At 41.6% G+C, this 25850-nt stretch overlaps 2 protein-coding genes and 1 pseudogene across 2 annotated transcripts; 1 reads left to right on the top strand and 2 right to left on the bottom strand.

Moving 5' to 3' along the window:
- Positions 1-6641: 6641 nt before the first annotated feature.
- Positions 6642-8047, bottom strand: LOC115664553 (uncharacterized). The gene is made up of 2 exons (XM_030586477.2): positions 7497-8047; positions 6642-6869 (listed from the first exon to the last, which is right to left on the bottom strand). The coding sequence occupies exons 1-2, from the start codon at positions 7898-7900 to the stop codon at positions 6812-6814; spliced, it is 462 nt and encodes a 153-aa protein (XP_030442337.2). The 5' UTR covers positions 7901-8047; the 3' UTR covers positions 6642-6811.
- Positions 8048-12920: 4873 nt separating this feature from the next.
- On the bottom strand, positions 12921-16839 carry LOC130138157 (organelle RRM domain-containing protein 2, mitochondrial-like; annotated as a pseudogene).
- Positions 16840-22350: 5511 nt separating this feature from the next.
- LOC115664541 ((-)-germacrene D synthase-like) lies at positions 22351-25850 on the top strand. Its single transcript, XM_056311315.1, has 7 exons — positions 22351-22653; positions 23036-23324; positions 23978-24353; positions 24574-24792; positions 24876-25014; positions 25100-25348; positions 25442-25850. Exons 1-7 carry the CDS (start codon positions 22513-22515, stop codon positions 25733-25735), a joined length of 1707 nt encoding a protein of 568 aa, XP_056167290.1. The 5' UTR covers positions 22351-22512; the 3' UTR covers positions 25736-25850.

The raw sequence follows: 25850 nt of genomic DNA, 5'->3' as shown, positions 1-25850 counted from the left end.
CCAAATCTAGGCGAGCCTCGCTGCCCCAGACGAGGGTTGGCAAGGCCTCGCCGGGGGCGAGCGATAGTGGCCGGCCCTAGGCGAGGGCCGGCAAGGCCTCGCCGGGGGCGGGCGATAATCACCGGCCCTAAACGAGGGCCGGCGTCGCCCATATCTGGGCACCCTCGCCCGGGCCTAGTGAGGGTGGCCAACTCTCGCCCGGGGCTGGCGAGAGCCGGCGACCTCAGTCAGCTCCTCCGACGACCTCAGCCGGCCCCCTCCGGCGAAGCTGCTTCTCTCTATTTTTTTTTCCATATTTGTTTTGTTTTGTTTTTTAAAATTGTTAGCGTTTTTAGTTTTTTAATTTAATTTAAATAAGATTTGAATAAAAATATATATATGCCACGTATGAGAGAGAAATTCATTTTAAAATGCCACGTCAGCATTTTCCGTTAGACAAATTGACGGTGTTAACTTTAAAACTTGATTGAATTAATTTGTTAAGTTTTAGGATTCGATTGCACTTTTTGTAAGTTTTAGGACTCAATTGCACTTTTGCGACAAGTTTTAGGACTTCTAGTGAACATATCCTGTGTTTTTTTTTTATTTATAAAAGTAGCATTCAAGTGATCAATTGAAAGTTTTGGTGCTAAAGTGAGTGTTGTAAGAAAAGGGAAAATTACCAAAAAAGTTTTAAACCTATTGCAATTGTGCCAATTCAATCCTAAATCTTTTACATTTATACCAATTCAGTCCATCCGACCACTTTTGGCTGGCCGGCACTGACCGTCTGGCCAACGCTGACGTGGCAATTTTTTTAATATTTTTTATTTTTTTCAATTTTATTTTTTACTTTTTTTCTCTCTTTTTTTTTCCCAACTTCTTTCCTGGTTGGTCTAGCGACAGGTGATTGGCCAGAGGTTGAGGCCGGCGAGCGGCGAGGCTGGCCCCCGTCCTCGCCCGATGACGGCGAGGTCTTGCTAGATCTAGGCAGCCTTGCCATCGCTGGGTGAGGTCGAGCTCACCCGGCCATGGCGAGGCTCACCCTCACCGTGAGCTCGCCCAGCCATGGCGAGGCTCACCCTCGCCGTCAGTGGGCGAGGTTGAGCCTCGCCATGACCGGGCGAGCTCGACCTCGCCTAGCAACGGCGAGGCCGCCCAGATCTGGCAAGACCTCGTCGTCGCTGGGCAAAGTCGAGCTCGCCCGACCATGGTGAGGCTCGACCTCGCCCACTTGCCGGCCTCAGCCTCTGGTCGGTCGCCAAACCAGCCAGGGAAGAAGATGGGGAAAAACAAAAAAAGAGAGAAAAAAAGTAAAAAAAAATTCAAAAAAATATTTTAAAAATTACCACGTCAGCGTTGGCCGGATGGACTGAATTGGTACAAATGTAAAAGGTTTATGACTGAATTGGTACAAAAAAAAGGTTTACAACTGAATTTGCACAATTATAATAAGTTTAGAACTATTTTGGTAATTTTTCCTGTAAGAAAATAATCGCACTTTTATTGTCTTTTTTCCCATTAATATCGTATCATATGTTTGGTGCACCTATAATACGATTTTAAAACTTTGAAAATCCTCCCAGGTACTCCGGCCTTCACCCCACCCACGTGTGGCACTTCCCCATAGTGCCTCGAGGCGGCCATCTATCCGTCACCCTGGTGATCGATTTCCTCGTGGTCATCATTGTCTACGCAACCCTCATGCAAGGGTCGCAACCCCCTGTCCACGTCATAGAGACGGAGAGACATAGCTCGACGGGATTGATGTAAAACTGAGAATTAACAGAGGCCATTTGGATATAGTAATTGACTGAATTCCAGGAATGGACATTGATGCCCTCTGAGTCAGAATTGCTTAGTGCCCTATCATCAATTTTTCTTCGCCTTTATGCAAACGGCCCACTCTCGTTACTTCTATACAAACTAGCGAGGAAGAGAGCCCCCTGAAATCTAATGAGTGCAATGTGTGGAGAGAACATACGTTATCTTTGCTTCTATACTTTAATTTCGGCACCATAGCTGTCTTGACAAGAGAAGATCTTATGGCTTTGCAACAAGACTGACCAACAGCAAACATCCATACTCGTCGATAATTAGGCCCGACCTCGTCAGTGGGGGATTGAGCAGTTCTTTTCCTGGGAATACGTTGAAGAAACGGAAGGAATATGCTTCTAGGTTGGTGTCCACATGAAACAATTCTCAAGCACTTATCAATCAGAGGATTCTTAATGGTGATAGAGGCCAAGCAGCATCATCGGAAGGTGTTCATGACGAGGACAGTGGAAGGTGGCGATTTGGGCAAAGATGGAGCTATCAATTGGGAAGCTACGGTTAATCGGCCGTTGACAACTATTACAGCTTGTTCTTCTTGTATTTTTAAGATATTTTTTTTTATTTTTTTATCCAAATCGGTTTTATCCCATTCCCTTGCTCGAGTTTCTTTTCCGGCATTTTATCTAGATATATCTGGGTTGGGATAATGACACAAACGATCTCTGAACTTTAGCCCAATGTACAATGTAGTCCTTGAACTTTTAATTTGTTCAATATGATCCCTAAACTTTCGATAAATGTTTTTTAATTTTGTATCCAATTCGGTTTTATCCCATTCCCTTGCTCGGGTTTCTTTTCCGGCATTTTATCCACACATATCTGGGTTGGGATAGTGACACAAACGATCCATAAACTTTAGCCCAATGTGCAATGTGGTCCATGAACTTTTAATTTGTTCAATGTGGTACATGAACATTCGGTAAATGTTCAAACTAGTCCCTAGACAATATGAAAATATCAAATGTTATCCTTTCATTAATTTAAGTTAAGGAACAACATTGAACAATTTTATATAGTCCAGGGACTAGTTTGAACATGTACAAAAAATTCAAGGATCACATTGAACAAATTATGGATGATGAATAGTCCCTGAAAATTGACCCAATGTACAATATGGTCATTGAACTTTTAATTTTTTCAATATGATCCCTCAACTTTAGCCCAATGTGCAATGTAGTCCCTGAATTTTTAATTTACTCAATGTGGTCCCTAAACCTTTTATATATGTTTAAATTAGTCCATGAACTTTTAATTTATCAATGGACAATTTATATTTTGTTTAAAATTTCCTTTTTGTTTCTTATTTCCTGTCTCTTTTTTTCTTTTCTCCTTATTTCCCTTCACCGGTTGCCATCTTCAGCAATGGCTGGCTAAGGTTGCCGGCCACAGGCGAGGGTAACCCTCGCTCAACTGAGGACCCTCACCATCTAGGCGAGCCTACCCCTCGTCGGCGGAGGGAAATAAAGATAAAAATGAGAAAAGAAAGAATAAAAGGAAAAAAAATTCAGAATTTTTTTTAAAAAAATTACAAAAATCATCCATGCCAACGCCGGTCTTGCCATGTAAGACGACCGGCATTGACTAGATCGTCATGTCACCGATTTCCGGCCAAAATTAGCCGGAATGACTAAATTGGCAAATCATCAAAAGGTTGAAGACTAAATTGGCCAATCGTCAAAGGGTTTATGACTAAATTGACACAATTGAAAGGTTTTTAAAACTAAATTAGCTATCGTACAATAGATTTATGACTTTTGGGATAATTTTTCCCCTAATGCTTTGATGTCTAGGTTATGTAAGGCTCCGTTTATTTACTTCATGAAGAATACATAAATAATTGAACATATTCCATGGTTAAACTTGATTCTTCATTTCTTTGTTGTACGTATTCTCATTTATCAATAATCAGTTTGAGTTAAATCCGAAAAAACAAGAAAAAAAAAAGGGAGGCCAATTCTTAAGGTTGCCGGAGCTTTTATCGTATGGTACGATCAAGAGTATCGCTTGATCTGTTGGCCATGGTGAATCACATTATCTCATAGAACTTTATTGATTCATGTACAAAAAAATAGATTTTTCTCGTGCCTGTAAATTTCAATATGCTCGAAAGTGTCAAAAAACTTTTTGTGAAGAAAGTGACGTGTGTGACTTTTTTATTGCAAATTACTAATTTTTGTAATAATTTACTTGCTTTCATTTGCATAACGTACCAAGGCTTCAAATAAGCTAATTTTTACTTGAAATTGCTAATCTAAATCAAAATGGTTTACCGACTTTGGTCAAATTGAATTATCAACTGGTTTAGAGTATCAACATTTGAGTTACTTACCAATGTTTGGTGTTTTTTACCAACTTCTCTATTGAGTTACTTACCGCCAACTTTTTGTTTCTTAATTGGCCAACTTTTTCTTTGGAGGTAAGAACAGCATTGGTGCCAAAACTTGTGTACGGAGGCCACTTTGGTGCCAAAAGTTCCATTTGGATCGCTTTAGTGCCAAAAAATTTGAAAAACGATCTTTTAAGTGCTAACTCCGATCTGATTGGTCGGAAATCTGACGTGGCAATTTTTTATTAGTATTTGAAGCCGACGTGGCTCGCCGGAGATACAGTGAGCACGCACAGTCAACATTTTTTATTTTAAATAATTTTTTTTCTTTTTTCCTTTTTATTTCTTTTCTTTCTTTTTTCCTTCTTTTCTTTTTTCTTTTCTTTCTTCTCCCTTTGGTCACCGCCGGTGACCGGAGGCCGGCCACCGGCCGCGGCCTCGTCCGGGCGAGGCCAGGCGGCCGGTGGCCGGCCTCCGGTCACCGGCGGTGACCAAAGGGAGAAGAAAGAAAAGAAAAAAAGAAAAGAAGAAAAAAAAGAAAAAAATTCAGAAAAGTATTTAAAAAATCGAAATATATACATGGAAATGCCACGTAGACTAATTTTTTTTTAAAAAAATCCAACTAAGATTAAAAATTTAATTATAAATGCCACGTATTAATTTGGCCGGAATTTCTCGCCGTTGACACCAAAGTGATCATTTTTCCTCCGATTTGGCACTAAAGTGATCCAAATGGAATTTTTGGCACCAAAGTGGCCTCCGTACACAAGTTTTGGCACCAATGCTGTTCTTCCCCCCTTTTCTTTGTTATGGGTTCGAAAATAAGAAAACACAACTGCTTTTTTCTCATAGAACTCCACTTTCCTTTTCAATCCAGTTTTTCCCATTAATGGAAACACAGCTTGGTTGTTTTTCTCATCTCTTTTTTCCAGAGAACTACTATCATTCTTTAGCAATTTCAAAATTAGGGGAAGCCACCAAACTTTCTCTTATCAGGGAACTACCGAAGCTCTCTTTGTTTTGTCAAATGAAGGCATGCATACCGTTCCCACTCGTGTATATAAGGATTTGTGAATGAATTGTAACACTTTAAATCTCACATCAAATTGAAAAGGCGTTGCAAAGCGATTGATAAATAAGACTGACCCCTAAATGGTTGATTTGCACCGGGCTAGTGCCGACGACCTCGCACTCAGCCTTGTTGCCCATAAACACCGCACCACCCTTAATAAACTGATTATCTGAAAGGAGTCCCTATGTGATCTCATGGGGGATGCGCATCCGAAATCCACGATCCACTTGTCTGCAATCAAACCGATAGACATACACAAGATGTAGTTCGACTCTTCCCCACTGGCTTGTGCGACATTCGCGTCGCATTTTCGATCTCTCCGCTTCTTTGGCTCTGGGCAGTTCCTTGCAATGTCGATGTCCTATTAACAGTTGTAATTTCTAAAAGGCTTTCTCCCCGTTGTAGATTTCGATCTGGACTTTTTGTCTGCTGCTAAAACTTCTCTCGGTGTTCCTACCTCTGACCATCAAGCTCTCTTCACTTTTTTTTCTGATCATTGCCCTACAACTTCCTTTGTCATTTTTTCTGTGAGATTTGGTGGGATCACTACCAACTGTTCCAAAAGCTTAAGCTATTAGATGAAGGTGTGGTTTAATATTTAATTATTCTAACACTCCCCCTCACGCTAAGTCAAGTATTTTTTCCTAGCACTAAGCGTGAACATATTTAATTGGAGAGGCAAATGGGGTCTGGAAAGATTTAAACTCAGGATCTCCTGCTCTGATACCATGTGAGATTTGGTGGAACCACTGCCAACTGTTCCAAAAACTTAAGCTATTAGATGAATGTGTGGTTTAATATTTAATTATTCTAACACTTTCAAGGACGGTGCAGACTTCACTGCCTCAAGGGATATAGTTTCACTCCTCATGAGCGAATCACAAAAGAGCTCATAAGAACTGGGTAAAGAGCAAAGTATAACCTACCATTGATCATATACCGTTCACATCCACATTTTTCGTGTCATTGATGACTTTGTTATATTCAATCAATTGATCATGACTCCATGTTCCCTCAACCATCTTGAAAAAAAGGTCAGGGACTATATTGAACAAATTAAAAGTTCAGGAACAACATTGAACATTAAACCAAAATTCAGGGACTGTTTGTATCATTTTCCCTAAATATATCACTATATGTATCTCCTCTTTCTTGTGAGGCCCAATATTATTTATTATTTTTTGCATTGTGGTGACTCGCCGCCATTACGGTCCAATCATGGCTCGAGTAAGCTCACGAAGGCTTTAAGCCTCATTTTAGAAGCTCAATCGCAGCCCTCAAAAAACAGACATTTTTCCCGAAGTCGGGCAACATTGGATCCTATCAAATTTTCATTGAGTTATCCGAGACAGGATTGTCGTCGCGTCATTGTCTGCATGAATTTTTGGTCAAACAACCTCTCCATATACATTCAAACTCAGCAAACACTGTACAAATGCATGCCAAAAATAGACAAATATAATATATTCTTTCTTACATAAGAAAGGGAGGACACAACGGTCGTATATACAAAGCAAAATCTACTCTTTTGGCCTCCATTCCCACCACCCATACTTAGAAACTGACTCTAGTGATTCGCTCTGTACACCAAGAACGCTTCAGAACATGAATGGAGCCGGAGAGAAAGCTGGAATGACCGCCTGGAAGGAAGCCCTCCTGCAACATCAAACCCAGTCATTCATTCATTCATTCATTAATTGATTCATTAAGTCAATCTGCGTGTTCATCTTCTTGAAATTAGGAACAGAACGAGTCTGGAATTGATTCCGAAAGGGCAATGCTATCGTCCAAAAAGAGAAAAACTTTGGGGACTGATCACCAAGTGGGATGAGCATTCCCGAACCCACGTGTTCATCTTCTACTGATCGTATATTAAACTACGATGAACATCTTGATCCTTGAATGTCGATTCAAGTTCAAAAAAAATAATCATATGCCTGACCCCATCTCTAAGATTTTCCGAATGACCAAGAAGTTAGTTCGCATATCAGCATCCACCCACCATCGAATACGTCGCCAACCACCATAACCAAAGCTTCACCTGCTAATCCCTGTTCCTGTGATGTCGACAGCGTTGCTTACGCTATACTTTATCTATTTCATTTTCATCTGATGCACGAACGGTTGTGTTCTGCAATTTGCTCCCAGAACAAAAAGAGCAGAAACGCAACACATCCGTTCATCCAAATCGGTTGCTAGAAACCAGGGAAGGCGCTAAATCAATCAAATCTGTAGAATTGCTTATGCATATATGATAAGAGGGAGGAGAGACAGAGCCGTCACCTGTGATCGTACTCGTCGCCGTTGAAGACCCGGTCGTGGACCCTCGCGTACGTCCCCCCGCTCCTCTTCCGCGAGGTGGCGGACCGCTCCGCCTCCGGAGCCGGATCCGCCGCCGCCTTCTTCCTCCTCTCCCCCGCCCCTCCTCCGCCTCCACCTCCTCCGACTCTCTCCACCGTCACCGCCACCACGTCCTCCGATATCGCGCACAGCGACGGCTTCCACTCCTCCGCCGCAGCCGCAGCCGCCCCCCTCCTCCTCTTCCTCCTCCGCCCCGTCCACCTCCGCCTCTCCCCCTGCTCGCCCTCCGGGGGGGCCGCCTCCGCCGGCGGCGCCACCGCCCGGATCCGCTCCCCCTCCTTGCGGGGCGACCCGCAGCACGGGACGAGCTCGAACAGGAACCTCATTCCGCGGGGCGGAGACGATCTGGAACCGATGACTTCGTGCGCGGGAGCGAAGCCCGTGGACGAACACTTGGCAGAGACGACGAGCCGGTTGCGCTCTGGGTTCTCGTTTTATATATGGAGTCCATGGCGAGAAGAGAGAGAGAGAGCCTTTCTCCTTTTCTTTGTCTTATCCGGAGAAGGAAATTACGAGGGAGTCCTCCTCGTTCTGGTTTTATCGGTAATGGGATTTGGAAAATTACTGGTGGCCTGGTGGGGCCCGTCGGCCTTTTTTTGTGGGGACAGCTCGTCTCGAGCCCTAATTTGCCTCCACGTGGATTATCCGACTTACTATGCGGAGCCGAAATGGCAAAATAGAATTCTTGTCCCACTCTCTCTCTTTTTTTTCCTTCTTTTTTTTTTTATTTTATTTTTCTGATAGTGTTCGTGGAGTTGATATGCCGACAACTGCAAGGATCAACCGAATCGGATATCGTTTAGAAGATTTCGAAATCGAAATGGGATGAAGTTCTTTGATCGTGTGAAAAGTGGCCGTGGCATTTGAAAAGTTGGTTCGGTATCCACAGATTGTGACGAGGTGTCGGCAGCAAGTGAAATTTAATGGTCAGATGACTTGTTCTTGCATAAGCAGATTTTCAATTGATTTTAATTCTTCCGTTACACTTTAGATTGCTATAATCGCGGCTATGGCCCCATTTGGTTCAGCATTTGAAATGAGCATGGGGGCTCTAAAGTCTCTTAGCTAAATGTAAATGGCCTTTGGCAATTTTTTTGAAGTACTTTGGGAAAATGCAATTCCATTTCCAAAGGACTCTATAGGTCTTTAGCCCAAGGCAAGTCCGGAAGTATTTGGCAAGTTGAACTTTCGGAATGTAAGATAACTGTTTATTGTAGCACTATTCATCTTCTCCAAGCAGTAGGTCCGGCGGCCGGCGACCGTCGCCTGAGGGGTAGCGCGACTTTGGCGATCGCCGCCTGGGGGTCGCGCAACCTAGGCAACGCTTGGCCTAGGTCGCGCGACCCAGGCAACACCTGAGGTCCGGCGACGCTTGAGGTCGCGCGACCTCAGGCCGCCTCGCCTGAGGTTAGGCGAGGCTGGCCAGCGACCAGATCTAGCCATTGGCAGTTGCCCGGCGACCAGATCTAGCCGGCGGTTGGTGGTTAAGCTCCACCTCAAACGTACTTTTTAAAAAAAAATATTAGCAAAAGTCCTTTACAAAATATAGGTTTTACCAAACAGAATTTAGGCTAAAACTGCTTTCAAATGTGATTTTAAGATACACTTACCAAATACTATTTACATTTCGAAAAATCCCTTTAGGCCAAAAGTATTTGCATTTTGCCAAAGGCATTCTCCCAAAGTCGAACCAAACGGGCCCTATATCGTGTGGTTCGCGGTACTTTCTTTTTGTACGGATTGGTCAAGTACCTGTGTTCTTGCAAATTTTGCGATCATGACAATAACATTTTTTTGTGAATTGAACAAATGTGTATTGAATCGGAAGTTGACTATACTGATGCATGTACACATAGATCTGAAAACAAAGCATATGAACAGCAAAATTCCTAGATGGACTGTTGAGGGATTCGCGGGAACTCGAGTCCAAGATTTGCAGAGAGAGAGAGAGAGAGAGAGAGAGAGAGATTACATGTCTTTTCACGTTTGCTATGAAGAATACAGCCAAAAAGAAAATCTGTGAAGGAAAAGAACAGGATCCACTCGCCCGATTTCCCAACTTGACGATTTTGGCACCCCGTTGAGCTAGAAAACAAAAGGAAAAGTAAAATGGGAAAAAATTACCAAAAAAGTATTAAATTTATTTCATTGGTGCCAATTTAATTCTAAACATTTCAATTATGTCAATTAAATCTTAAATCTTTTCGCGTTTTGCCAATTGAATCCATCCATCCATCCATCCAATTTTAGCGAGAAATCTCCGACGTGGACAATTTTTTTTATTTTTTTTTCATTTTCTTTCTTTCTTTTTTCTACCAAGTCCAACGAGGGTCGGCCGACGAACAGAAAGCCCTCGCTAGTCACGAGGGAGGGTCGAGGCCCTCGCCCACATCTAGTGAGGGCTGTCCAGCGCTTGCTCAATAGCGAGCGAGGGTTGTGCCTGGGCGAGGGTTAGCCGGCCCTCGCCTATGACCAGCAGGGGTTGGCCGACCCTTGCCTATGACTGACGAGGGTTGGCCAGCGACCCTCGTCGAGCTTGGAAAAAAAAGGAAAACGAAGAAAAAAAATTCTAAAAACTTCAGAATTTTTTTTTAAAAATTATAAAAATTGTTCACGTCGGCATTAACCATGTGCCACATAGGGTGACCGGCGTCAACGTTAGCGATTTACGGCTAAAGTTGCTCGGATGGACTTAATTGACAGATCCTTAAAAAGTTTAGAACTTAATTGGTACATTTAATTATTTTAGGACTGATTTGACACAATGAACGCATGGCTAGGCGTTTCCTCTATTACCAACTTGGCAGCCCCATCGTCAGCTCGTATAACACTAGGCCTTTGGACTTTACGTGGAGAACGCGGTGATTTACGCCAATCGTATGGGAAGGGCACAATGACTACCGCATATTATAAGGTAAAGTTGTTATTTTTACCCCCCAAAAATTGGTTGACAGTTACAAAAAAAAATTGGTTTTTTTTATTCATGGGTCATTTTTCTATTACTAGTGGCATTTATTCTCGTGTGGATGGGGGCATATAAAATGGGCGTTGCCAGTCACAGCTTCCTTGAGCCACGTTTATTGCTTGAAAGCCATGTTTGTTGCTGGGTGACTCGTTTGGCCAATTAACTGTCCATTTGAAGTAATCAAATTTGGTTGGCTCTTTCTCTGTTGAGCCAAGCCAGCAGTCCAATCCAAAATGACTACAAGACAACAATCGAACATGAGGTGCTCAAAAATAGTTGCTTGCTCATTGGACAGGACAGAAATAGTAGCTTAGCATTACTCCCTCACAGGAGGAGGACAAACCCTAAAAATTGTTCAAGATCGGGTGTGGGGTTTGGATTCCTGCTCTTTGACTATGTTGCTGCTTGCTATGTGTACTTGGTTTTCACACGTGAAAGACATGTTGGGACACTGTTCACAGGGTCGTGACTCATGAGCTTATCGTTATTTTCTTCAGTGTTCTTCCCAAGGAAAAAGAAAATACCGTTTCCGGTGACGCGCAGATGAACTGGACTAGTGTAGTCGGATAATTGACTGGGGAAAGAACTGCTGAAAAGTGAGAAAGATGTAATTTAAGATGTAGGGTTTATCTTGAGATGCGAGTACGGGTGTTACATTAAAGATCGTGCTGTGAAAAAAAAATTAGAGATGAAAATGGTTTAAGGCGTGGAAGCAAAGTCATCGAAGATAATTTTCGCCCTTTCAATAAGTGCAGTAGGTGAGATGCTTCGAGATTGGACAGATCTTCCAATCAGCGCACACCGCATCATTTAGGTGGAGCAGAAACAAGAAATGCAAGACCGACAGAGATTAAATGAGAAAGTGAACTTATTGATAAAATGATCAAAACGACATTCCCAAGCAATTTGGAACTAGAGAAAACATGTTTGAAATTTCTTTATGCAACAATCATAACACTATACAATGGAGAAAATGTAATTCTCAATCTCTTTCACAATACTTGAATCGGTATTTGGTTTTTCTTTTTTTCTGATAATTTCAAGGATACAGGTCTAGAAACCCCACTATTTCCATGCATCCTATAAGTTCCAAAAACTAATTAAGTCCGGACTTTTGGTCTGTGCATATGATCATGGCATAGAGTAGTTTACACGCAGTTATTAGGATTTGAACATGCAACCTATAATTTCTAACTTAGAAATCACCCAATTGATCTTTTAATTTAATTGAGTTTGGAGTTAAATTTATCTGGTCGAGTTTTGACAAATTGGGGCAGCCTCCACAGACCTCTAGAGAGATATTTTGACATTTCACACAGTGAAATCTAGTATACAAAAATGGCCTTTATGTCACAAGCTGAGTCCTTTTGCACATGAGAAAAAATGATCATTTTCTTTACTTCTTTCTCAACAACCCCAAAACGGGTAAGAATTTGTTCTTATGTTAGATTAAACCGTACAAATTTAGAAAATGGTTTGACGTCACTATAAGACATACTGCGGCGAGGCTATTATGACGTAAGTGGGATTTTTGGATTAATTTGACAAATTAATTTAATGTGATAATATTTAAAAGTTGATCCTTCTTACCTCATTTATCTTTTGTATGCACTCATTTGCCAAACTCATTCATTTTTTTAATAATTCTGGAGCACAGGCATGGAGACCCAACTACCTGAATGTCCGTAGACTCTACAACACATCCTTCAATCTCATAAACTGGTTGAGTGCAAGCCTTTGATCTATGCAGTGGCCCCGACGAAGAGCTGTTTGTACACGATTAGCATAATTTGAACAAGCGGCCTCTAGTTTTTTATCTGGGAATCCCTCAAATACTCCAATCAGCTATGCCCGATCAGGGTTTATCTGTAACTTTTTAGGTAGTTCACATACTCTTTTTCCAAGTATATCTTCTTCTTTGGCTACAAGTCCGAGGGTTTAGCCAAAGAGGGACCTGACATGTCTACATAGACATTATCGAGTCCACGTATACCACGGCATTTTCCAGAATCCAGAGCGCATGTCGTCCCATCTTTTCCCTCTAGAAATTTACCTTCGTTCCTCATCATCCATCCAACTTCAAGAAGAGGAACAGCACTCTCACAATCTGTGATGATGACCCACCTTCGTGATTAAGGGCGCGATGAGTCGTGCCACAAGAATAGATGCTGAAAACGCACGTTCATAGCTGCTGAGAAACGAAGACGCCATTGAAGTATGTCTTCTTCTGCTACCTGCAACAGAGTAATTGGTCGCGGTTGAGAAGGAACCCTAAAATATCCCCATGTTATGTTACTATCGATCTTAATGGAATCTTCCTTTCTTTTCTTTTCTTTTTTTTCTGCTTGTTCTCGTTGCTTCCATGAGAGGGCAAATGCCCATTGGTGTGTTACTTGCGCTGTATATTCCAAAACTGATATTCTTTGTGTTGGCCAAGTTCAAGCCACACACATAGCACGAGTCAAGTGAAAGTAACATAGCAATTGATAGTACTTGTGCCAGATCATCATTCCTGCGTCGCCCTCCACATACATTGCACAAACAGCGACATCTCCGAAGAAAGCTCTTGTCCCATCAGTCGATTTGGCCTCTTCCTCCTCGTTCTATTTGCCCTCTTGGCCGTGATCCTGAGAGGGAAGGTAAAGAGGTTGAGTCTGTAAGAGAAAATTCTACTGATCTCTCGTAAGTGTCGCATGACAACATAGTACAAAGACACCCAATCGACTCTGTGTACGCTCTTGTTCTACCACGTAAATCATTTTCGATCCTTGGTGATTTCAAGGTTTACCTCACCAAATAAAGATATTTTCACCTTTGAGAGCTACAACGCCTTGTTTTAAGTGCCGACAACCGAACTTGCTTCCAGACCCCAAGATTCCCCCCCCCCCCCCGTTTTTCCTTCCCGAAGGGGGAAGGAATACTTTCTAATTTTCACATCCCGAAGTCCGAATGAAACATTTTAAGGTCGCTCGTTGAAACTTATTAATGCGAGAAAAAATAATGGTTACGTCATACTCCGAATAAATCCCACCATTTCTTTGGAACCGTGCAAGTTAGAACATCATATGCTAAACTTTTCTTTATTTGCTCCTCTCCCGTAGAAAAAACCTTTGTTGCAACAACTACTGCAAGAAAAAGAACTGAACTCTGCAATGAGGACATATGTACATCCAATGAAACTCTTTCGGATACAAGTAATCGAAAAACCTTCCAGTGATTCTTGGGCTCATATGAAAGAAAAGATCATGAGACTCGAGCAAATGAGAACTTTAGCAGACAATAGACTCGTCAATTTCGAATATGTTTGCCTCCATTTCAGTGATTCTGTTCCTTCTCTCATACAAGGCTGATCTCCAACAATCAGAATATACAAGCCAATAAAAAATGACTCGGGCTATAGCTGCCAGAGATACAACACCCTCAAGGGCCGATCAGCTGTTGGCGTGGCAGAGGTACCAGCCATTGGAAGAAAAAAATTTATTGATGACTGTCCAAAGGAAACCCGTCGTTGGGAGGCGAGGTAGGTGGTGGCCTGGGCCTTGCGTACTCAGCAAATATGACCCAACCATCTAAATACTGCATAACACCAAACAATTCGGTAAGAAAACAGAGAGAGTGGGCTCGTTTATGGGCCTTCAGTGTTCTGCTATGACGAGAACAGCAGTTCGGTTACCAAACATCTTGTCAGTGATTCAAATGATGAAACAAATAATCTTGGCAAATCACCAGGAGCATGTTTACACCCCTACTTCAGTTTCTCATATCAGATGAGATGTTTCTGAAAACACTAGTGATTGTAGATGTAAATGGCACTACAAGGCATAACGTGGACTGAATTACTCTCCAGGAAACAGATTTCAAATGCGCATATGTTCCAATAGCCAATGATCATGAGAATGCATATATCCACAAGAAAGGAAAGAAAGAACAACTCCTAATGCCCCAATTCGCTGATGCATGCATGCATGTGCAAGCTATCAGACGTAGTCAAACAGAACCGGGTATGGTGCTGTAGAGGGCTGGAAAAGTTATCAGATGTAATGACATTTAGTCAGACTATATGATGGCGATTGGCGCAAGTTCATTTTATATAACCCAACTATGCCTATAAGGGATCTTGAGGAATGGAGGAGCCTTGCTTCTGTTAAGTCATCCTAACAAAACACATTGAGTAGACTTTTCTTTCTTCATCGCTACAATTGGTAGATTGGAATGTATGTGGAAAATAAGGTATATGCATTTTGATTTACTCGAGGATCAAGAACTTTATTGCATGTAAACATGACAGTTTTTCCCAGAGAGATCATGAATTTTATTGCCTGCAAACATGAGAGAGTTTTCCCCAGAGGAACTCTCTACATGCATTGAGCATTGAGTTCTTCAGTTACTATGCCAGGTAAAATACAGAACCACCAACTTAGTCGAACTTATTATTTCTTGATGGTGCCAGCACCTACTTCGAGAATTATTCAACAGCCATATTTTTTGTGAAGAGACTTATGGTATAAAATGTTACTGAGACAATAACCTTGTCCACATAGAGCCATAATCACTAAAGAGAATTCTGAGAATGTCGTCGACAGACTTCGAGAGATATACATTTCTATGATATCTGGGGAACATTTCAAGACAACACAATCTTAAGCCTAATTAAATTTCAAAATTGTTCATTCCAACTACTGAAATGTTCACAGATATATATGTCCAAGACCAAACAAAAATCTCTTCTGTTCATAACCAAAAGAAAAACAGAGTTTTGGTCTATGCAATTCCTTAAACACATATACCCTGAATCAAACATGCCAAAGTAACAGTTAATTGCTTTGCAAGACATTGTTATTACTTCCAGAAGACCAAAAGCAGAGAGACAAATGCAAAACTCACCTTTCCATTCATACCCTCGATACCTTTTGCAGCATCTTCTAATGTAGCATATCTGACAAAGCCAAAACCTTTTGAATATCCTGAAATCCGGTCAGACACCACCCTAGCTGTGTGGAACCAACATGCCGCAAATTAAGTGCTTCAAGCTTTGCCAAGGTAACTTAGAAAAAAACCATTCAGAGGTAGAACAAACCATGAATGACTTTACCAAACTGAGAAAAGGCTTCCCGTAGTTTCTCCGTAGTAGTACGTTTACTCAGCCCTGAGTTTATTGTCAATCTCCAAATCAGATAATCCAAAGCATAATTAATCAAATGTCAGTGCCAGGCCCAAGTACATAGCCGATGAAAATTATTCAAGATTGCACTTAAAGATGACTTAATTAAACAACAGATATGCTCAAGTAAATGATAGTGTACTCCAATTATTATTGGCAGCCAGAGTTTTGGTGCAGAAGCAAAGACGAAGCAAAGAACAAGAACATGGAATAACCTACCCGCTTTTCAACATACAAGCCACAATCATCCACCACCTTCTCCTCCAGAGTGAACAAAGTGTGTAACGATGACTGCAGTCCAAATATTTTCACTCGACCGAAAGCTTTCAAGTTACAACTTAGAATTCAGTCTGCCCCTCTTAGGAAGAGATGTACAACAAGTCAAAAAATACTTGAGAATAGCTCTTTGATTTGCAAGCATATGTAACTCACCCAGTGTTTCTTCTGAAATGGATATACATTTGCGTTTCCTAATTATAAGTAATCCATCTGATTACTGTGCCTTTACTGGAAGAACTATTACAAACCTCGGGCAAAATGCTTATCAAGCATATGCTTGTCAAACCCCTCGAGTAACAAAGGTCTAATAAACCATTGCAGCTCAATCATCTACATGACATCCGCATCATTCTCAAAATCAATTGATCTGAAACTTTCTTGTCGCCCAAGCATCACCAAATAGCTCCAAGTTCCCAACTTTCTGAAAACCCAATCACGCAAAATGCTCCAAACTCTTAACATTTCTAGACCCATCTCACTGATCAAGAAGAAAACAAATTGCCACTGAGACAAAGTACTTCCGGGCATCGCATCAAGAGAAAAGACGCGACATGATAGTTAGCAATAAAAGAGAGCAAAGAGTCGAGACAGAGACAAGGCTAGCGAGGGATACATATAATCGTCATAAAAAGTAGTCACCTGAGACAAATAGGTTGGTGTTGGGCTCAGGCTCCCACTCGGGACTCAGCCGCCGCCGCCGCCGCCGCCGCAGCCGCAGCCGCCGCAGTCGGCGGAGGAAAGAACGAAGAGGTTGAGAACAGCCTCCTCAAGCCGCGAGGCGCCACCAGGCTCCACGCCATGGATGGGTCGTGGATTCAGCTTTCACGGCGACAGGAAGAAAGAGAGAGAGAGAGAGCATTTCGGGGTTTTCGAGGAAGAGATGAGGGCATATTCGTCAGGTTGATTTATATGAACGTTACAACAATTTTTACAATTCAAATATATTATCCTTAATTATTCGACCAAAAATCAATATATATATATATATATATATATGATCCTTAAATTCCTAGCTAACCTTATATCCATACATTCTGATTTCTTTTGACTAATATCATGTGACTACATCCCACATCACTCAACACATAAGCACAACAAATTGACATTTCTTATTTATTTAGAAATCGATAGTTATTAGAAACTGCCTACCTTTTGTGAGTGAAACTATAATAAAATCTTTATTTCACATGTAAAATTATTTCACATGAAAAGTGCACGAAGTACATTCTCCTCGTCCACTATTCACCAATCTATCATATTGCCTTGGGTTAGTGATGGTTTACCTCAATTATGTTAGTTTGTCTCCCTTTTCCATAAAAACTTTTTAAAGTATCCTCAAGTAAAGTTGTCAAATAGGTGAGCCGGGTCAGGTTTGGATTGGGTTGAATATAGTTCGATCTAAATTGACCTATATATAGGCAACGCAAATTTAGTGACACATACCCGAACCGGTCCGACCCATTTACTAAAGTAGAATTGATTGTCAAATACAAAATTTCCACATAAACACAATGGTAGTACAATGTGGAATAACCAAAAAAAAAATAGAAAGATGGTCCAAGCAATTTCAAATTATGCTTTATTTGGTTCAACCCAAAAAAGAAAAGGCGCTCATTAATATTTTCTTCCAAAATTTCGAAATATATCATATTTTCGGCGTTAAATGAGATATAAATACAACACATTACGAGAAAACGAAAAGGCCAAAAAAGAAATGATAAGTGAAGGTCAAAAACATAACTCTAGGAGAAACGAGAAGAGTATCTTGGACAAGACAAGGTCGACAAAGGTTGGCGAGATGTTCTGTAACAATGTTGAGGGCACGTCCCCATCTAAAATTGGAGTTTTCTTTCATGAGTTTTCTTCATATTTCTAAAATAATCCTTGGCCATTATAGAGTGAGAAATGCGTGCAAGCACAGCCTACATGAATGAGCAAATCGTGTTAATTTTCAATCTAATCTCGATTCAATTTAATATATTCTAATACATTATACTAAAATCAGGCTTTTGCAACTTGCAAGCAATTGATGTAAGCAGATTTTTATTATGTGAATTTTCCATTTTTAGTTTACTTTTTTATGTAAAGATGAAGGTTGCTTCAGTTTCTTTCTTTCTGGGTTCATTTTCCCTCTTTGGAGTTTCAACAACATATCATGAGGTGAGAAGAAAGTGCTACAAACAAAAATTTACAAACACCTATATTTTTACAAAAGTATAGGGACAAAGATTAACTTTGTTGTTTACACTTGATAATATTAGACTTTGTGATGGAGATACATCTCAAATTATTTAAACATGTGTGTACTTCACAATAATATAGATGGTCAAATTACTTCTTTTTGTTACAATACAACATGTAATCAAATACAGTATTTTTTTTGTTTTTTTTAACGAAAAGGATGACGGGTATTTAAAGGATGGCAAGAAAGCAATCGTATCAAATGAAATACAAAAATTCGTAGATGATAAATACAATTTAACATATATAGCGAAATAGGACATATACAATATCTGGCATAAATTTTTTCTTAGGCCAGATTGCTCCGTAATGGGAGTTTTTTTCGTATAGAAAGTAGATTTTGCTACATCGTGCATATCGTGCTAGATAATAAGTCGACAAATCATGCAACAGATACTAGAATTTAAGTGAACTTCTGTAATATGAGAATCACGTGAAAAGTGCCAAAAAAGTCCTAAACCTTTTGCATTAGTGCCAATTTAGTCCTAAACCTTTTTTTTGTGCCAATTCAGTCCTAAACCTTTTGCATTGATGCCAATTTAGTCCTAAACATTTTTTTGGTGCCAATTAAGTCCTAAACCTTTTGTTTTTTTGCCAATTTAGTCATTCCGATCAATTTTGACCGGAATTTGCCGACGTGGACGCCTGCCGGCCGGCGGCCGGTCACCGGCGCCGACGTGGCGCTGACGTGGACAACTTTAATAATATTTTAATATTTTTTTGAATTTTTATTTTTTTTCCTTTTTTTTCTTTTTTTTTCCACTTTTTTTTTGGTCCCCCCTCCTTCCTCTGGCCGGTCGCCGGTCCGGCGACCGGCCAGAGGCCGGCGAGCTCGACCTCGCCGGCCACTGGCGAGGGCGGCGGCCTCGCCTGGCGAGGTTGAGCCTCGCCCGAGGCGAGGCTAGCCCTCGCCGGATCTGGCGAGGTCGCGCCTCGCCCGACCATGGCAAGGCTCGAGCCCTCGCCGGGAGGCCGCGGCGAGGCGAGCCTCGCCCGGCGACCTCGCCGGATCCGGCGAGGTCGGGCCTCGCCCACCATGGCGAGGCTCGAGCCCTCGCCGGAGGCCGCGGCGAGGCCCGACCTCGCTGAATCCGGGCGAGGTCAAGCCTCGCCCGACCGTGGCTAGGCTCGCCCTCGCCGCGGCCTCCCGGCGCGGGCTCGAGCCTTGCCATGGTCGGGTGAGGCGCGACCTCGCCGGATCTGGCGAGGTCGAGCCTCGCCCGACCAAGGCGAGGCACGACCTCGCGCAAAGGGCCGGCGAGGTCGAGCTCGCCCGGCTGGGCCTCGAGGCTTGCCGCCGGACCTGGCCGACCGGCCGAGGGAAGGAGGGGGGACCCAAAAAAAAAAATTGGAAAAAAAAAGAAAAAAGGAAAAAAATAAAAATTCAAAAAATATTAAAATATTATTAAAGTTGTCCACGCGCCTTGCGTCGGCGCCGTGATCGGCAGCCGGCCGGCAGGCGTCCACGTCGGCAAATTCCGATCAAAATTGACCGGAAGGACTAAATTGGCACAAAAACAAAAGGTTTATGACTGAATTGGCACCAATTTAAAAATTTTAGGATTTAATTGGCACCAAAAAAAGGTTTAGAACTAAATTGGCACAAATGCAAAAGGTTTAGGACTGAATTGGCACCAAAAAAAGATTTAGGACTAAATTGGCACTAATGCAAAAGGTTTAGGACTTTTTTGGCACTTTTCCTTGAGAATCATTAATATCTAATATGAGTGGACAAAACAAAAAATAATTCGCATCCTCTATCAGATAAACCAAGATAATCACTAGTGGCAAGATCCTAAAACATAAATTTAAAAAAAATTAATTCATTATTATTTTTTTATTTAGCTTCAATCTCTCCACAATGAACAATTAAATTATTTTCGTAGAATGAGTTTTGATAAGAACTTGTTATTGGAATAGAACGTTGACAGGTAAAGAGGAATCACCAGTTGAGTAATCAAAGTGGAATCAAATGACAGCTTCACAATTGATTGAACCTGCACCACTCAAGATCATGATAGACCACAAACTTGGCTGTTTGTTGCGTCCCGGGAACTAGGGTAAGCTCACGCATTGGCCGATGAATCCAAGTTGGCGATTTAAGAGGGTACGATACTTGCATGTTAGTTCCTTGTAGAGGTTTTTACTTTTTATTTTGTATTCTTATGTTGGTGAAAATGAAATATTCTTTGTATTTTCATAAATCTCTGTTAGAATGACCCTGCAGTCATAGATTCAAAATAACGTGAATGGAGTAGTAGCTGTTGGAAAGTAAAGAAGGGTTTCTTTTACCTGAAAAATAAGGAGGTCAAGCAGAAGTAACACCAGGCACAACTGCAAGGGCCGGTGTACAGACCTTTTTTTCCCAGCCACATATTTAAGTCCTCTTCCTCAAGTGTCACTTATTCAGAGAGAGCGATGCTACTGAGTCGGGAGGGCCCAATGAAAGCTCTTCCTACAGGGACTTGGTCGTGTAGATTTCATTATTAGTGTAACACGAGAATCACACGTTTGGATAGGGACCCAGCTTCTTCCATGGCGATGATGGTCTCTGGGCCTATAGAGTCCCTGTAACTGTAGCTCTCAGCACGTTCAAATGAGCTTTCCAGAGTTTGGCACTCTTAACTGGTAGTTACTGTCTAAAAGCAATGTGAAAATCATTTGGAAGACCAAAAGCTAATAATTTAGAGGCAGCTTTCTTGAGTGCTTTGAGAGGTGGGATGGTCCAAATGCGATGAGCTAAGAAAACACTGCGAAATAGAAAGAGGGAGGAGCCTGTGAATGACCGAACCAAGAACGACGAGGCCAATCCACATCCACATGAAATGAAGTACCTACGCTCTCTGCCATGGTCAGACCTGATACGTCGGGCGTCGATGTGGATTAATAGTGCTGCACATGTTTTCACAAACATCTTCACCTTTAATTCCACGTCCACCATCAACTTCACGTTTTATTTCGAAACCAAATCAGAAACCACGCCACATGATGATAGACATCTCCATTCTTAATCAAGGGGCAACACTGCATGGGGCCGTGATAGCGAAAACGGTGTCGGTGCAACACTTTCATCACTCAGCTATCAGTTGACCGTACTATCTTATATATGGGAAAATATGGGGCGGTGCAGTCAGCTAAGCTTCTTCCAAATTGCTACAACCTTCCTGTCCGCAACAAGTGAAAACAAAGCTCTGATAGGAAAATGTATGGTGGAGAAGCAAAACACAAACATGCATGATAGCTCCAACAGTCTGCGCCATTCGCAGTTGAAGAGCCTTTCCAACCATTGGGGGTTGCCTAAGTGGCCACTCTTCTCACTTGAGAAGGAGGAGGTGGGAAGTTCGATTCCCCACCTTCTCAGAGGGGACTAGAGATGGGAACGCGTAGTTTCAGGTGTGGGTTTCGACTCCCATGCTCTGCAAAAAGCAGGGCAAAAGTCTGAAAGTGAAATGAGAGATAAAGTAGAAGCAGGACTGACCAAAAAAAAAAAAAAGAGAACCTTTCCAAAATTCTGTACGGTACAGATGTTAAATGCGGTCGATCAAATGGCCCGATAAAACCCGACGATTATGCATTTACTAAGCAGTTCCTTGCCTATAAATACCCATTAATGAGGTCTTTGGCACTTGCGGAAAAGCCTCTCGTGCTCTTCATCTATATTGATCAAACATCTGAATCTCATTAGAGATAGCAGAAAAAGAAAAATGTCTCTTCAGATTTAAGCAATTCCATCTTCTCCTGCAGCCCAAGAAACAAGCCATGTGGTTGAACGCCGGTCAGCAAATTTTCATCCAAGCTTATGGAAAGAACATGCCTTGAGTTTGAGAAATAAATGTTTGCCTTTTCTGTTCCTTATCTTCCCAACCTTTGGGACATAGGATTCTGTAGCCTATAAATACCCATCGATAAGTTTTGGACACTCACAGGAGAAACCCCGCTTAATATCCCGGTCTTGTTGAGATACCATGTTATTCACGACGATTCCTCACTTAATTTCCGGGTCTTGTTGAGATACCATGTTATTCACGAGCGTCGTGAATAACATGGTATCTCAACCTGTCAACCAGTCCTCGAAATTAAGTGAGATACAGTGAGACTCGCCAGAAATATGGAAAGAACGTGTCTTGAGTTTGAGAAATAAACGTTTGCCTTTTCTGTTCCTCATCCTCCCAACCTTTGGGACATAGGATTCTATAGCCTATAAATACCCATCGATAAGTTTTCGACACTCACAGGAGAAACCCCAACCCTCAGTGTTCTTCATCTTTTGGTCAGACACCTGAATCTAAGAAATGTCTCTTCAGATTTCGGCAATCCCATCTTTACCTTCTGCTCAAGAAACAAGCCACGTGGCCGAGCGCCGGTCAGCAAATTATCATCCAAGCATATGGGGGGATTACTTCCTTGAATATGTTTATCCCTTCAACTCAATGGTTAGTAATTCTACTTTTATCTTCTACTTTTGTTTTCTTGCAATTGCATGTTGTAGACCTACTTCCATAATCATAAAAAAGATGAAAGGAGGTTGAAAAACAACAATAATACTTGTAACTTCAGTCCAAAGAACACTCTTAAAGCCTCACCGACCACAGTATGTCCTCTGCTACATGAAACATCTAATTATGTCATTAACTCCCTCCTCTTATATGGTCATTGTTCTCATGGGTCCGATTTCACATGTCATGTGAATGAGCGTATAACGTCGAAATACCTAAATAGGGTACACAGACGGGGCCATCAAAATTAAGTTCATTTTGTAAAGTTCACGTATTTCATGCTTGCTTTTATTTGAAATAGCGTGTGATATATTTGCAGAAGTTCAAATTCCTTGGAAGAGCGGAGGGACAAATTGAGGAACTGAAAGGAGAGGTGAGGACGATGCTGGCTGGTGTCGTGGATAAGCCTTCACGGATGCTTCACTTGACTGATCAAATCCAACGCTTGGGAATTGACTACCATTTTGAACGTGAAATAGATGAGCAATTAGAACAAATCCACAATAGTTACTCTCAACTTGATCATGAAGATTTTAAGGTAGATGACCTTCACATGGTGGCCCTTATCTTTCGATTGCTGCGACAACAAGGTCACAATGTTTCATCGGGTACGTCTTAAATGTAGTGAACCAATCCGATAGGGAAAAGTATCAAAAAAGTCATAAACCTTTTGCATTGGTGCCAATTTAGTCCTAAACATTTTTTTGGTACCAATTCAGTCATAAACCTTTTGCATTTGTGCCAATTCAATCCTAAACCTTTTGCATTTGTGCCAATTTAGTCCTAAACCTTTTTTTTGTGTCAATTCAGTCATAAACCTTTTGCATTGGTACCAATTTAGTCCTAGACCTTTTGCATTGGTGTCAATTTAGTCGTTCGACACATGAATAGCTATTAGCCGGAAGGACTGAATTGGCACTAATACAAAAGTTTTAGGACTAAATTAGCACCAATGCAAAAAGTTTAGGACTGAATTGGCACAAAAAAAATGTTTAGGATTAAATTGGCACCAATGCAAAAGGTTTAAGACTGAATTGGCACCAAAAAAAGCTTTAGGACTAAATTGGCACCAATGCAAAAGGTTTATGACTTTTTTGACACTTTTCTCCGATCCGATAAGATACCTATTAAATTCCTTTTATTGCTTAGTCGAATATCAGGAGAAACATGTACAAGAAAATCTAGAACATGAACCAGGCGATATCACATTCCTAATTTCTAATCGATTGCATCTTTTTTCCCATGTTCGTTGGTGGCACAGAGGTCTTTAACCAATTCAAGGATAGTGAAGGGAACTTTCGGGAATCGCTCATTACCGACGTGCGCGGATTGCTGAGCCTATATGAAGCTTGTCATTTAAGGTGTCATGGCGATTCTATCTTGGACGAAGCACTTCCTTTTGCTATAACTCACCTTGAATCAATCGATGAAAGCAAAGTGAGCACTAGTCTTGCGAAACAGGTGAAACATGCCCTAAAGCAGCCACTTCGCAAGGGATTGCCGAGGCTCGAGGCGAGGCAATATATTCTACTCTACCAAGAAGAGCCTTCACATGACAAAGTCTTGCTCGCCTTGGCTAAACTAGATTTCAATTTACTGCAAGAGCAACATCAGAAGGAACTCGGCAAGATTACTAGGTCCATTAACTTCATGTGATAGCATAATCTAAAATTAGCTTCTCGATGATGTTTTTACAAGGCCGAGACTATTGAGTAAAGATTAACTCATCTAGTTTCAAATTACCCTTCTAAATAGTGCTTTTGAAAGTCCTTTACCAGTGAAAAAAAAGGAGTTTAAAATATGTGAAGTCATCAGGCTAAAGTACTTTAAGTAACGCTCATGTTCGCTTAATCTTAGGTGGTGGAAGGATATAGATGTTCCGAGGAAATTCCCATTCGCTAGAGATAGGATTGTGGAGTTGTTCTTCTGGATCACAGGAATATATTCCGAGCCGGAGTTCACCATGGGTAGAGATATACTAACCAAAGTGATCTCTCTAACTTCCATTCTTGATGATATCTACGACGTCTATGGCACATTGGAAGAACTTACGCTCCTCACCGAAGCCATCCAGAAGTACGTAATCCGCATTCTCTTTCTCAAACTTTTGAATTTGATCAATTTTGTATAGTGTGTCATTTTCCAAGACTCGAATTCAGGTGGGATGTTGACGCTGTGGATGGATTACCAGAGTATATGCAAGCTTATTACAAGGAGTTTCTCCGTCTCTACGAATATATTGGGAATCAATTGGCCACAAAAGGAAGGTCGTACCGCCTCATCTATGCAAAAGAAGTCGTAAGCATCATCGGTACACTTTACATGCATCGAATACAACCTTTAGTTAGAAACTCGACATTCTTATTTATGTTTAATTTCTCAGATGAAGAAGTTAGCGAGAGCGTACTATCAGGAAGCCAAATGGTTCCATACCAACTACATACCAACACTGGAGGAGTACATGCCCTTTCAACTAATAACGACAGGCTATGGAATGTTAGCGACTACATCACTTGTAGGAATGGGTGATGTGGTCACAAAGCATGCTTTGGAATGGTCGATCGGTGACTGCAAGATCGTGAAGGCTGCACAAACCATCTGCAGGCTCATGGATGACATTGCCTCTCACCAGGTACAATAAAAACATAATCATCCTCCAACAATCTAATAAAAATTAGATCGACCACCACTTAATCTAATAACACCAATGTCGTTTGACATGCAGTTCGAGCAGGAGAGGGGGCACGTAGTGTCTGCGGTGGAGTTGCTCATGAAATACCATGGCGTTTCGGAGCAGGAAGCTAGGGAGGAACTCCAGAAAGGAGTGATTGATGCGTGGAAGGACACCAATGAAGAGTTTCTTCGTCCAACCGCGGTCCCAGCGCCGATTCTCACGCGAATGCTCAATTTCTCGCGGGTGATGGATGTGTTATACAGCGATGGAGATAATTACACCCATTCTGGAACCAAGCTCAAAGATTATGTGACATCGCTCTTCATTAGTCCCTTGCCGATGTGATGTTTGGACCAAACGTTGTCACACCAATTTGGTCATTGTATATCAATAGTCTATTGATTATGCCTTTGAACTCCTGTTTTTCCCGGATGTATGAGGGAAAATGTCACGACCCGAA

This window comes from Syzygium oleosum, unplaced genomic scaffold (assembly GCF_021117445.2).
Source record: "Syzygium oleosum isolate NSW1041296 unplaced genomic scaffold, Sole_v2.1 Sole_v2.05, whole genome shotgun sequence".
Taxonomy (NCBI): Eukaryota; Viridiplantae; Streptophyta; class Magnoliopsida; order Myrtales; family Myrtaceae; genus Syzygium; species Syzygium oleosum.
This window is presented reverse-complemented; position numbering and strand designations above follow the sequence as displayed.